This window comes from Hesperophylax consimilis, chromosome 9 (assembly GCF_061612785.1).
Source record: "Hesperophylax consimilis isolate HC1 chromosome 9, BYU_Hcon_1.0, whole genome shotgun sequence".
NCBI lineage: Eukaryota > Metazoa > Arthropoda > Insecta > Trichoptera > Limnephilidae > Hesperophylax > Hesperophylax consimilis.
In genome coordinates this window covers 31,699,512-31,713,814 of record NC_142844.1, presented here as the reverse complement: position 1 = coordinate 31,713,814, position 14,303 = coordinate 31,699,512, and the positions used below count along the sequence as shown (strand labels likewise).

The 14,303-nt window shown below is 31.5% G+C and overlaps 1 protein-coding gene across 2 annotated transcripts; it reads left to right on the top strand.

Moving 5' to 3' along the window:
• Positions 1 to 5,230: 5,230 nt before the first annotated feature.
• LOC149421244 (aminoacylase-1-like) lies at positions 5,231 to 12,850 on the top strand. Of its 2 annotated transcripts, none has more exons than XM_089635438.1 (9): positions 5,231 to 5,351; positions 5,557 to 5,726; positions 7,310 to 7,481; positions 8,072 to 8,095; positions 8,343 to 8,413; positions 11,282 to 11,398; positions 11,571 to 11,666; positions 12,135 to 12,268; positions 12,396 to 12,850. In XM_089635438.1, exons 1-9 carry the CDS (start codon positions 5,258 to 5,260, stop codon positions 12,598 to 12,600), a joined length of 1,083 nt encoding a protein of 360 aa, XP_089491564.1. In that variant the 5' UTR covers positions 5,231 to 5,257; the 3' UTR covers positions 12,601 to 12,850. The 2 variants fall into 2 exon arrangements, with proteins under 2 accessions (XP_089491564.1, XP_089491563.1); XM_089635437.1 differs by having other exon boundaries at positions 8,072 to 8,218.
• The last annotated feature ends 1,453 nt before the right edge of the window (positions 12,851 to 14,303 follow it).

Here is a 14,303-nt window from a genome sequence, read left to right as displayed (position 1 = left end):
ATGAAATCTATCCCAAATTAATAAAATTAATTAATCAAAAACATATGGTTTTATCAAAGGAAGATCCACCGCAACTAACTTAACGGTATTTCAAAACTTCATTATACAATCATTTGCAGAAAATAAACAAGTCGACTGTATATATACAGACTTTTCGAAGGCATTCGACAAAGTATCCCATAAACTACTAATCCAAAAACTATTTGCTCTAGGAATAAGGGATAACATGCTAAAATGGTTAGTAGCTATTTGTCAAATCGTAAACTGTTCGTTAAAATAAAATCTTGGATGTCGAAAGCTTTCCGGGCTACCAGTGGCCTACCGCAAGGTAGTCACCTTGGCTCGGTTTTGTTCCTCATTTTCATCAATGATATAACCAATTGCTTCAACGATGTTGAGGTATTGCTCTTTGCAGATGACATCAAACTACATATACAAGAAAATAACTGATATAAATCATTGCCATATACTACAGTCAAATATTAGTAAGTTTAGAGATTGGTGCTTTCAAAATAATTTAATTTTAAATGTAGTAAAGTGCAAAACCTTGACTTTCTTCAGAAACAAAAATCCTTTAGAAAGAGTCACGGAAATGAGAGATCTTGGAATTATTTTGGACGAAAAACTAAGGACGGGTTGTTTCGGAAAATTTGAACAATTCATCAAATTTCAACGTTCATTTTCGGGATCTGTGAAAGATTTATTCAAGTTCTGTTTTTATATCATTGTAGGCTAGTTGCTTGACAAAACTGAAATAAAAACAGAACTTGAAAAAGTCTTTCACAGAACTTGAAAATGAATGTTGAAATTTGATGAATTGTTCAGATTCTCCGAAACAACCCGTCCTAAGTTTCACCAATCATATCCATCAAATTGTGAACAAAGGTATGAAAACACTAGGCTTCGTATTAAGAACAACTAAAAACTTTAATTCTTTACAAGCCATTAAACTATTACACGTATCTCTAGTAAGAAGTCTAATTGAATATAACTCAGTAGTTTGGTCTCCATCTTACAAAATTCACATTAACAACATTGAGCGAATACAAAAAAAATTTCTACGTTTTATAAATTTTAAATTAAATATCCCTGTCGAAGACTTAAAATACAATTTCTTATTAAATACTCTAAAAATACATACATTAGAAGATCGATGTAAAATAAACGATTTAACGTTCTTATTCAAAATACTTAACTTAAATTCGACTGTTGTGAACTCCTGCAACTTATAAACATACATACACCCACAGTAACAACACGACAAAATAAAATATTCTACAGCAGCACACATAAGCGTAACTACATTGCCCACTCTCCGATACAACGACTTCACACCATGGGAAATCATTACTTGGGTGATGTTGACATATTCAATACCAACTTGGCAAGTTTTGTGGATCATTTAAAACATTTATTTCAACAATACTCCTAAACACATCATGTAAACCTACAAATAGCTGTAATTTTCTGTTTTTGTTTCTTGTGTTTGTATGACTTGTTGCATAGCTTTTATCAAATGTAATTTTATTTTTATTTTTTATGTTTCAAAGTATCTGTCAAATTAAAATTATACTACCAACCATGTAAAAGCCCTCTGGGCGTTAAATATATAAAAAAACAAAACAAACAAAAAAAAAACAAAATACCTAACATTCAGCAAAACCATCATTGGGCAACCAAAATCCCTTCCGCCTTTATACCTAAACCCATATACTCCCTCAAACCACCTCTGCGAAAAAATAGAACATACTGACAATATCAAGTATCTAGGCTGGGAACTTCACATTAACTTGCCCATAAAGAAAATCCGTAAACTATCATTCATTTTTAAAACGATACGAAACATCATGTCAAAAAAACAAATAAAAAATGTTTACTTTGCACTATGTCAAAGGCTTTTAACGTACGGTTTATCAGCGTGGAGAGCCACTGACAAGTTTTTTAAGCCCCTCAACACAACTCATAAAACATTAATTTGGATTATGTTCAAAAACTCATATCTGCATCCAACAGAAAATCTCCTTTTATTAAAATTAGGAAACTATTCATTAAAAAGATCATTCATATAAACTGCATAAAATCCTCACCATACCACGTTACTCATCCACATAACACAATAGCAAAATCACATAATCAACTTCAAGTGCCAATAATTAATTCGACCTTTGCCAAAAAGCATGAAACCTTCCTAGCACCTCTCATTTTCAACACCTTCCTAAAAGAAACCACTTATTGCAACACTCAAAAAAACCTAAACATAACACATGGTTACTACACAAAAAAGGGCATGGATCAGTAAGTTACTAGTTTTAGTCTAATTACCCTTCTTAGTCTAATTCTCAACTCTATTTATATACATGTGTTATTTAAATTTATAGATATTTACTCTTTCTTATTAAAACTGCTTATGTTTTACGCATGCTTAGTTTATCAATAACTTTTGTTTAAACTATTTTTTGATATGTTATTATTTTTAGATTTAGACACTAGCATTTATGTGAATATAAAGTTCCTATAAAATTCCTGTTTTTATGTAACTATATACATTCCATGAAAACCTTTTAACAACTTCTAATAATTCTTTTTAGATTTTTCGTTTTATGATTACTATGTACATTCAATGATAACCTTGTAACAATCTCGAATTATTTTTTTAGATATTTATTTATTTGGTTTTATAACCTTTAGCCCAGGGAGTCGGCAATTAAAAAAAAAAAATTGTATGCTGTAAGTTACTGGCTCTTTTTCATTACGTTTGTTAAAGGTAGTAGGTATTTAAAGTGCTTAATGCGGTGAACCGATGTGGGACGATTGGGCTGCTTTTCTGGTCTCCATCGCGTGGTTCAACTTTCCAGAGTGAGTAAATCTGCATTCGGCCTCGCCGCTATGTGCAGTGGACGGTGGCTCGTCTCCCCTCCCACTACTGAAGTCGACGGCTCTCGGAACTGAAGTGAAGGGTTCCCGCAATTGAACTCTCTGTCTCCCTCTCTGTTTCCTCCTTTCCCTCCTGTTTCGTCTCTCCCCTTCTTATTTCCCCCTCGTCCGTAGTTAATCATCCCTTTTAATGGCATGATTTTTGCGTTAGCGCTTACTGCTTTTTATCATCTATCACCATCAGAGATGTGCTTTATTTCAAATAAATCCATTTCAAATGGAAATGCATTTCTAAAAACCATTTTGCATTTTAAATGCTTTTCTCAATGCATTTTCCATTTTAAATGCTTTTTTGCAACATTCTTCGTACTATCTCCACTCATCTTTTTTTCATAAGCCCCAAATATCAGTCGGTCCTCAACCTCGCTATGAGTGATAATTTACATTTGTCAAGTTGCTCCCTGTTGGAGCCCTGGCAATTGAGTGATACCATTACAAAAAATACTGATTCAAATACTCAACATGGGGCCATGACGCTGTAATATTAAATGTTAGATAGCAGTTTCTATGTTTTTACGTTTGCAACATTAGTACCGCGCAAATTTTTTGTGGTTTCATAATCCGTAGTCGTGGTGTTTTTGGATTTACCATCATGTAATATGTTTGTTCTACATTGATGTCCATTATTAAATGACAAAATTGTTTAAAAATTCTATAATTATTTTGATTGTTTGACCTGAGAAACTATTTTGCATTTTCAATGCATTTTGAAAATAGGTATTTTGCATTTTGCATTTGAAATGCTTTTCTAAAAACCATTTTGCATTTTGCATTTTCAAATGGAAAAGTTTTGACCCATTTCCATTTTGCATTTCAAATGGTTTTGGGTACCCATTTTGCACATGAAGTATCACCATATAAGGTGATACTTCTGATTGCACGTGACCAAGGCATGTTTTACGCTATAATATTGCTGCGTGATCGATGCGGTGTGTCCTCTATGATTTGAAGTCGTAGGGATGCTTGATTAATTGAAGAAAGGGCAACTCATAATGCAATACTATTAATATAATGTAAAAAAAAGTATAATCGTATCTGTAATCCGGTATCCAGCCACTTTATTACTACCCGACCGAAGCCGGATAGTTGAAAAGTAAATAAAACAGGTAGACAAAATTAAATATATTTTTATTTAAAACGCGCTCCCTGGTGCACACCCCAGGCACACCCCAGGCACACGTCGGGAAGCGCTATCTATAACTAGACCCAAAGGGTCAATATTTCGTACCATCTCCTTGGACGTATCATTTCTTGCATGCATATTTCAAGTTCACTGACCGGACATCCGGCTGTCTGGTAAAGGTATATGCCGGATATTTGGTACACGGCTAATTCATTTTCCGAATCTTAATAAAAAATACATCATTTATTGGGAAATGAGAGATAGATAGATATTGTGTGTGAAAATCACTCCAGAATGTCAAAAATAAAACACCAGATTATTGTTTATTCCTACACTATTACGTATTGAGTAGGTATTGTATGCACAGGGGTGGAAAACATTCTAGGATTCTAATAAGAATGGATATTACCACCATACTTTGTTGTCTGTGTTATTTCAAAACTGCATAAAAACAGAATTTACTGTAAAGGGAGAAATAGTAAAGAGTGAAATAAACAGGAAAAATCTATAGTGACCAAATTAAATTCTCAATAATAGAAAAAAATATTATGTAGGTACATCCTCCACACTGCAGCAACATTATGGACAATAAAGGCACAATATTTTGAAACGTAGGTTTATTTAAACATTGGAAATCCGAATTGAGTTATTTAAACCAGTAAAACAAATTAATAAGTTTGTTAGTGGTTTATTTGTGGGTTTTGTTAGGATCCAATATTTAAAAAGTACCTGCTGAAATGTTTCTTATTTATTAAAAACAGGATGTTGTTTTAAATTTCGAACAATAATATTATAATCTAACCATTGATTTATTAGAAGGAGATATGAACATTTAAACGATTATGTGGTTGGCTATGGGAATATGCACTGAATAAATAAACTGGTAGAAAAGTGTCATGGGGAGATGTTTCTCAAAATAAGGTTACTTTTCCCTCACCTCAAAACTTAATCAAACTTTTCACATATCGAAATTTTATCTTTTGTTTACCTGTTGGTAAACAATTTCATTGGCCTCTCTGCGGCTTGAGAGTAGGTGCTGAATGATGAACATTACAGTTTTCTTTGAAATCAGGATAAATCATACTTCTAGGTATTTCCTGTTCAGTGGAAACGTATTTGTTATAAATACGCTACCAAATGAGAATTAACCTTACACACCTACTTAATTTGTTCATTTAAAGAATCGAGTAATAATTGAAAATGTCAACTCTAAGTGATTGGGAAAGCAATCCAGCGATTCAGAGGTTCCGGGAATACCTCAGAATTCCATCTGTTCATCCGGATATAAACTATGGTTGGTAAAGAGTGTTTTAAAATTATTTACCCATATCACTGCAATTTATTAATTATTTATATCAACACATAAACATAAACACTGAAAACATAAACCAAGAAAAATAATATTATGGAAACCGCACCTGTGTTTCGATAAATGTTTAGGGAGTATGTTTGGTTAGAATTTGATAGAGTTATCAAAATGTACTGATTGTTATTTACAGATGATTGCATAACCTTCCTGAAAAAGCAGGCAGAGCAGCTTGAGTTGCCCTTCAAGGTCTATTCGCCTGTGGCTGGGAAACCTATTATAATCATAACATGGGAAGGAACAGATCCCTCATTGCCATCAATACTTCTCAACTCTCATATGGATGTGGTTCCTGTTTACCCAGTGAGTTCATAAAATACCATTTGTCTTGCTTGTTAGAGTATTATTACAATATATGCACCGGTTCCGCATTAGTATAGTTATGCCCGTTTTAATACGGCATCATAATAGGCCGAGTACAGATAATATAAGCAGGTACAATATTAGTTATCTTTGAGAGTTGTTGTACATTCATGTAATAGTAAAGTTGTTAATAAAGAGATAATAATATAAGAGTACAATAAAGGTACTTTGAATGTAGTAGCGGAACAATATTTAGTAACAGAACGTGTTAGTATTTAGCAAACCTTTATAATGCTAGATTGGGTACTATACAGAACATAGCTTAACATTAGTATAGGAATAAAAAGAATGGTTTGTTGTAAAGCAAATTTGTAATAAACAAACATTTATTATGTCAGATTGGGTGTTTCCAGGAACTTAAAAAATTTTTTAAAAGGATAAACTATGCATGTAAGAAAAAAGACATTTTGTGGATCAGTTACAAATATTATGATACAATTGTTTATTTTTGGTTTGGCCGCTGAGTGGTGGCAGTAAACATCGAATGAACTATAATTATTACCTAGTCTGTGTAGCGTCTGAATTGGCGAATTTTCTAAATAATTATTAGCAGACTTTGGAACATTACAGAGGTCTGTCTTCTCTTATGCTTTTTTTTCCGTTTTTATGTCCGGGTTAAATCTTCCCCATAGGAAAAACTAAACCCTTCCACACACTTTTCCACAAATGATCATCTAGTCAATCAACATTATGCAAGTGCATTATATAAGCAAAATAAATACAAAACAATACAAGAACAACACGTCAACTCACCAGAGATCAAATGGGAAAATAATTCATCGACTCCAGATATTTTCATATCAGAGGGTTTGTTGGCTCGGTAGAACTCCTAACAGGGCCTATAAATCCTACTGATCCCTCAACATAAATATTTTAAAAATCTTTCGTTATCCTACATGTATTTAAAATGACTGATTTTTGCATTTTTAAATATAATTTTTTTGATAGATCTAATACGCCTAAATTTTGAATGAGAGAGCTAGTTAAAATGCCAGTAGCCGAAATAACAAATGGTTATATTTTTATGGTCTGAGAATGCCAAATTCTTTTTATCTCATTTCCTAAATCTGTGTATTTTCTTATTTTTTCATTAACAGATTTTTAAATATTACAGGAATTTGGAATAGCGACATCAATGATATAAGTTTTTTTTATGATTATAAGTATATAATATTTATTATTTTTTGTTATGATTATAAGTAAGGGGGAACAACATATTTTTCCGATTTAAATTGTTAATCTTATTATTTATTATTATTATTGTTACGATTATAAGTAAGGGGTAATGAAATGATTGTTACTCTACTATCATTATTGTTTTTCTTATTATTTTACTATAATTTTTGTAACTCTTATTACTTACTATAATTATTTTTATGATTGTAATTAAGAGGGAATAACATTATTGTTACTTTTGCTCTCTTCTAATCAGTAATCACCGCTTGGGTTCCATTTAACCATTAACTGTGTACATATTTAGGTTCATATAAAACAATTAGCAAATTATTGATAATGATTTTAAGGAGAGCTGGACATACCCCCCTTTCAGCGCCCATTTGACTGAAGATGGAGAAATCTATGCCCGAGGAGCCCAGGATATGAAAAGTATAGGCATGCAATACTTGGAGGCTGTCAGAAAACTCAAAGCAAATGGAACTCGCTTGAAGAGAACCATCCATATTAGTTTTGTTCCTGGTGAGTAATGGAAGTCTACATAATATTATATTTCAATGTCTAATATTTCGTCTTATTATCTTTTCAAAGCCAAGCTGTCCTTAAATTAATGAATGTTTTTTCTTAATGAGGTATTCTTACAAACTATGAATAATGTTTAAAATGTGCGAAAGATATGAAGTTCTTTTTTCTAATTCTGATCGCATAGTTTTAAAAAAAAAAAAAAAATTAAATCGTACATTCTGAAACGATTCCAACTGGCTACAACGACATTATGGCCAAAGAAACCGCCAATGTCTGGTAAGACGGCTGTCACCGACTTTACCCGACATGATGTCAAGGCCGCTAAATTCACAAACAAAAATGAACATCTCGTTTTGCAAGAAAATCAATATTGCCGCCATTAAAATGACGTAGAAAATTTATTTGTTATCATTATCGTAATTTTTTTCACTAATAAAAAACAGGGATATTACTCTATTCTTTACAAGTTGATGAAATAAAACTTTATCGTCAAAGAACAGACGTGGTAAAAATGCAAGGCAGGTGTAAAGCGAAATCATTCATTTGATGGTTTTTGTTTTCTTCAAAATTAAATTTATATTTTTCAGAGGAGGAGATAGGCGGCAAACAAGGTATGAAAAGTTTTGTTCCGACGGATGATTTCCGAGCTCTGAAACTTGGTTTATCACTGGACGAAGGACGTCCAGGGCCTCGTGAGGAGTTTTATGTATTTAATGCTGAGAGGAGCATTTGGCGTGAGTTTTACTCTCTTCGTATTATTATAAGTCTTATATTTTTTATACATATACCAAACCGACCTATATGGTATTTTCCTACTAACCGTTAATAAAACGTTTTTATTGTATTTTTGTATTTCAGATTTGGCGCTTACTTGTCCCGGACAAACTGGTCATGGTTCTTCCCTCTTGCCAAACACAGCAGGAGAAAAGGTTTTAACTTATACACTTCTATGTACAAATAATTGTAGATATACATTGCTTTAACCCTTGAGACGTTGTTGATTTGCACGGATCGAACCTTCTACAAGCTTCCATTTTTTCAATCAAGACCATAACAAGCACTATTTCGTTCTCTTTCTGACATAAAAGAAATAATTAATTTTTAGATGAGAGGAAGAGAGATATATGTATTTTAATAATGTGCGGTCGTTCTGGGACAAATATGGTCTTAGGAGAGTATAATGCGCGCACGGCATTTGGGACTGTTTGGGTCTTAGAAGGTCCCAAGGGTTAAATGGAAACACTGAGATGATTCAAAAGTAAAAGGTTGTAACTTTAAAAAAAGTACAATGGTTCATGTGCATTTTATTCACGTTATGCGAACCGAGCCACGAATTACGGGAAAGGAATGAAACAATTGCAAGCGGCGGTTTTTATTTTTGCACGTCTTGTAAGTGAGATAAATGTATAGATTTATTTTTCATGTTTCTAAAATGTACATATCAAAGAATTTATTTAATAGTTAAGGCTAAATGTAACGTACGTTATAATCTACGCATTCATAAATGGCGTTTATTTGATTATTTTATGAAAATACACTTTTTACAACCAAATAATTCATCTTAATATTTTAAAGCATTACTTGCAAAAATTGTTTTTTGTTAAATAATTAAACTGGCACTTTCTCTGAATGTACAGATTATTTCTTATGTTCCGTTTACCATTAAGATGTGGAAGAAATATGCACTTTAACTCAGCGTGTGTCGGCACCAAATTATCGCTATGCGCCAGCTGATTCTATTTTTGTAATAACGATTTTTGCAAAATTACGATTTTGTAAATTATACCGTATGACCAGATAATATGTATGTAATCTACAAAAAGTAGTTTCCCCACAATATTCAGAAAAATGATTTTTTTAATATAACCTTAACCCTTCTGGCAAATTTGTTCGCTTTTGGATGAGAAATATGATTTAATTGGAGTTAGAAAGAAAAAAATCCACGCTTTATATTCAAATCTAGAAGTTAACCATAGTACAATTAAAATTGCACCTTTATGAAACCAAAGGTTCCGACTGCAATTTTTACTAATTATTTTTTTATGAAACGACAAAAAAGTAAGGTGAAATTATCGTTTATGTCTAATAAAATAGGTGTGTTGTTATATTTTTTCGTTATCAGTAATTTTAGTTACAAAAAACGTAGAGTGAACCATTTAATTTTTTTTTCATATAGGTACGCATAAAAAAAGTTGTAATTAAAAAAATATTTGTTTATTTCTTATAATATAATTCGAATATGTATTTCATCACCTTTCTAAAGCAGTTTTCAGTTTTCGGATACATTCAGAAATATTCCATTTATTTGGATTTTATTGCAACGCGGAAATACTCTGACCTTCGGTCAAAATAGGCTTGAGGCCTGAAGAGTTAACTTCTTGATGGCTGATGCATAATTTTTGCCACGCACCAGCTTATTCTATTTTATTGATAACTTACTTGTTTTATGGAAAATTAAGTTTTTGTAAATTGTACCGTTTTACTAGATAATGTGATCATGTATTTAAAAAAATAGTATGTAACCTACCATATAGTATGGTGGGTTTACTGCCAACAGTTAGTGATTTACAAATACATGCTTTGGAGTAAATTCAATTTTAAAGTTTGATCTTCATTATATAATAAAGTTAATGTTGATTTGAAAAATCATTAGAATGTCGCTTTTTTGTGCTTCACAAAATTTTTCTTGTATATTAATTATAAAACATGAAGTTACAAAGTTTTATAAAAAAAGCATTAGCTGAAAACATACTTAACGACATAAAAGGGAATCCAGACATAGAAATTGCCTATATACGGGCGCTAACAAATAATTCATCTTAATGTTATAAAGCATAACTTGCAAAAAGTGTATTTGAATAAAACAGTTAAATTACCTCCATCTATGAACGTTTAGATTATAACGTATGTTATTTTTATTCTTAAAGTTCAATTTTTTCTCAATCAAAGTTAATTTTTAAGGTTAGGAAATATGCATAAATTATTAAAAAAAAAACCTAATAATTTAGTTTGTGCATGTTTACTTCTCCCTAGTTTAAATATTTATCACATATTTTTTTTTTTTTTTTTTTTTTTTTTAAAGAAAGACAAACATTCCCAGGTTACGAATAACCCAACAATGTTTGAAAATCTCCTACTACCACCACAGAAAGCCGAAAATGTTGCTTGTGTTGTGATGGAGGACTTAGCCAGCCGAGGAATCGAACACGCGACGCTCGGGTGAGACCCAAGCGCTAGTAATTAAGACCCAAGTAATTAAGTTCAAATTCAAGAGTTCCTTTTTTAATGCATTTTATTTTTTTACATAAGGCGGAATTCAACAACTTTACCATAGAAAAATATAGGTAGTTCTTTAATTTTTTTTTACACGAAAGAAAAAATATATGCTTGGTACCTATATTGAAATAATCAACCGATTTTTTTTTCTACAATTTATTCCGCGTAGATTATAACATAAATAAATTTATCTTAAGGATATGCTGGCATTCAAGAGGTTAAGGATAGTTGACCTACAAGAGCTTAAGCAAAAACAGTATTAATAAAAATGGTAAATAATTGACTTATGCTATTTTTCCCATCAAATGTCAAATTCGGGAATCAAGTTAAACTTTTCATCTGAATTCTGATTGTACTATAATTTGGTCCAAATTCGGTGTTGTCATCGTAATTTTAATTCCACTTTACAATTTTTTTGTCAAACTAAACCTAACTACTTATAAATTGTCAACACATTGTCTTTTATCTGAATCTTTTACATAAAATTGAAAATGATCTTTTCATAAAACATGTATTTTTAGGTGCGAATAATAATTGACAGATTTATGGATTACCGTGCAAGCCAGAAGCAAATATTGAAAGACAACCCTTCCTTAACTGTTTCAGACGTTACAACTGTAAATCTGACCAAGCTTTCTGTGAGTATTATTTTAATTTCCTTCATGTACATTCGTGTTAAACATAATACATGTATATGTATACATTTATATGTTTTTATCTAGGTTTTATGATTATGATGATCAAATTCATTGAATATTTTTCCCTTTTGTTTTCAATTCATTATTTCAGATATTAAAATATTTATTTTAGGGAGGAGTTCAGGCAAACGTGGTTCCAGAATCACTCACTGTGATGTTTGATATCAGATTAGCCGTGGATGTAGACCATACTGAGTTTGAGAATATGGTTAGTACATACAATATATTGATAATAAGTTTAATTAACATCATTATACTTGATACAATCACGTCATTGCATTACTTCCCCCTTCTGTTTTTCTAAAATCATCTGTCCTTTTTATATTGTAAATTGAAAACAATAATATAAATTAACTAGCTTGTCTCGAATTTTACTACTTTCCATGTATTATATATATAAACCTCCCGGAAGAAGTTCTCTAAATCATAGTGAAAACCCTATCAAATTCTGTTGCATAGTTTAAAAGAACTAAGCGCACAAACAGACAGACGCAGATAGTGACCTTGTTTTATACTATTTAGAGAAATTAATAAAATAACCAGTGCTAAATTCTACAGAAATACTTACTTCATAACAATGTAATTTTTTTTAGAGGAATACTTTTTTGAATTGTTTTGGTCAGTAATATTACTACATACATAACAGTATCATTTGATTCACTTTAAAAAATTACAGATCAAAGGTTGGTGCGCAGAAGCAGGTGAAGGAATAACACTTGAATATGAACAGAAAGATCCTAAAAATGGAGTTACCAGACTTGACGATTCTAATCCATTCTGGGTTGTGTTTAAAAAAGCTGCTGATGATTTGTAAGCTTTTTTTCTACATACATCTTGTTATTAACGACTCAAAAACTGGTTTAGCCCTGTATATGATTATAGGTTATACATAATATTTTGTTTGATAAAGCTTTCTAAAATATTTTGATGTTTTCAGGAATATTAAACTGAAAACCTTTGTATTCCCTGGAGGCACCGACAGTCGTTTTATTCGCCTAGTTGGTATCCCTGCCATAGGATTCGCCCCCATGAACCACACCCCCGCTCTACTACACAGTGATAATGAGAATATTCACGCCGACATATTCCTCAAAGGAATCGATATTTTCGAAAAGATTATTCCTGCAGTTGCTAATGTTTAACAACACTATGTAACTCTCTTAAAAAAACTTAAGTTAGAATGTCTCAATATTTGATGTCGAAATGCTATAAACTACTTTATTTAATGTAAATTAAACAAATATTTGTTTTTAGCTTGTGACATCATTGAATTAATATAAGTAATTATTTTTGTTACACTAAAGCAAAAAAGATAATTTTTCATAATTGTCATTTAAAAACTTACAGAGAATTCAAATATTATTCAAATGTTATGCATATTGTTTTGACAAAATCGGAAACAAATAAATATTTTTAATTAAAAATGTTTTATTTATATTTTTATAAACTTAATACCATGGGTTGGTTGGTAGAAAAAAGCCCACCTGTATTATGTATTATAAAGTTTTAATAAATTAAGAAGCAAATACTCAATTATCTAACCGGTTGGTGGCTGAGTTGACATCACGTTTGGGTCCCACCCAGGCGTAGTGTGTTCAATTCCTCGGCTTGCTTAGTCCTCCATCACAACACAAGCAACATTTTCCGCTTACTGTATTGGTAGTAGGAGATTTTCAAATACTGTCAGGTTATTCGTAACCCGGGAATGTTAGTCTTTCCTCTAAAAAACATCTAAATTACAAGCAGTCAATATGTAGTACTTGGACCATGCATGTGTTCTGTAGTCATAGGGCAATTCCTATACATTATTACTCACTTAGTACAACAGAAGAAGATCTTTAAGATACAATAGGATTTATTCATTGAGCGGGCGGAGTGGGGAAAACACGTAAGAGAAACAAAAGTTCGGTATCGTTGTTTGCAATTATCATATTATTTTTATTTTTGAAATAACCCAGTGAGGATTTTATTGGCTGCTATCTTTATGTATGATTCCACATTTAACTGTATCGTATTTCAACAAATAGCAATCGTACATCCTTTACTATTTTGTATATAACATATTTATTTATTTATAATTATACGCTTAAAAAGGCTTTTACATAAAAGTGATACATGATGATTGTACTGCAGTGTACTTAGGAGAATATCTGTATTATACAGGAGATACTGACAGTATATAGATGTAATCCACTGTAAAGTAGGTACAAAATACACAATTGTAAAATTGTGATTACAAGTATAATGAGAAAATAGTTTGGTCAGTCCTGTCGAGAAGGCAGCCATGTTTCATAGTGTATTTTTATTCCGCCAAATGAATGAATGCAAGAGTATTGCGACTGTCGGAATGAAATGATTAACAAAAAAAAAAACTAAATATGAGGCAATATTAGTAAAACAACGAGTAACGTAAAGTAAAAAAGAATTTACAACAACACTACATATATGACAAAACATTTTAACTAATTTACCAACGCTACTCTAATTTGTAGGATTCGACAAAGTGTTGGTTTAGATTATGATTAGTTCTATAAATGGAGTCAATAAATACTCGTAAATCAATAGCACCCCCATACTTGTTGCCCAGATCATGCATCCTATTGGTCAGTGAGTGTGTCTGATAGTTAGTTGTGTATTTTTTGCATAATAATGTTATATTTTGTCTTGTATTCCTAGTTGGCACATGGAATTTAATAGTGGCAACGATGGCAGGGCTATCAATTAAGTTGTTAATGACTCTGTGTAACACAGCCAGGTCTGAAACAATTCTCCTGTCAGACAGTGTTATTAGACGCAATTGATTCATCAAACTGACATAATTAATATAATCAATAGGAATTCTGAG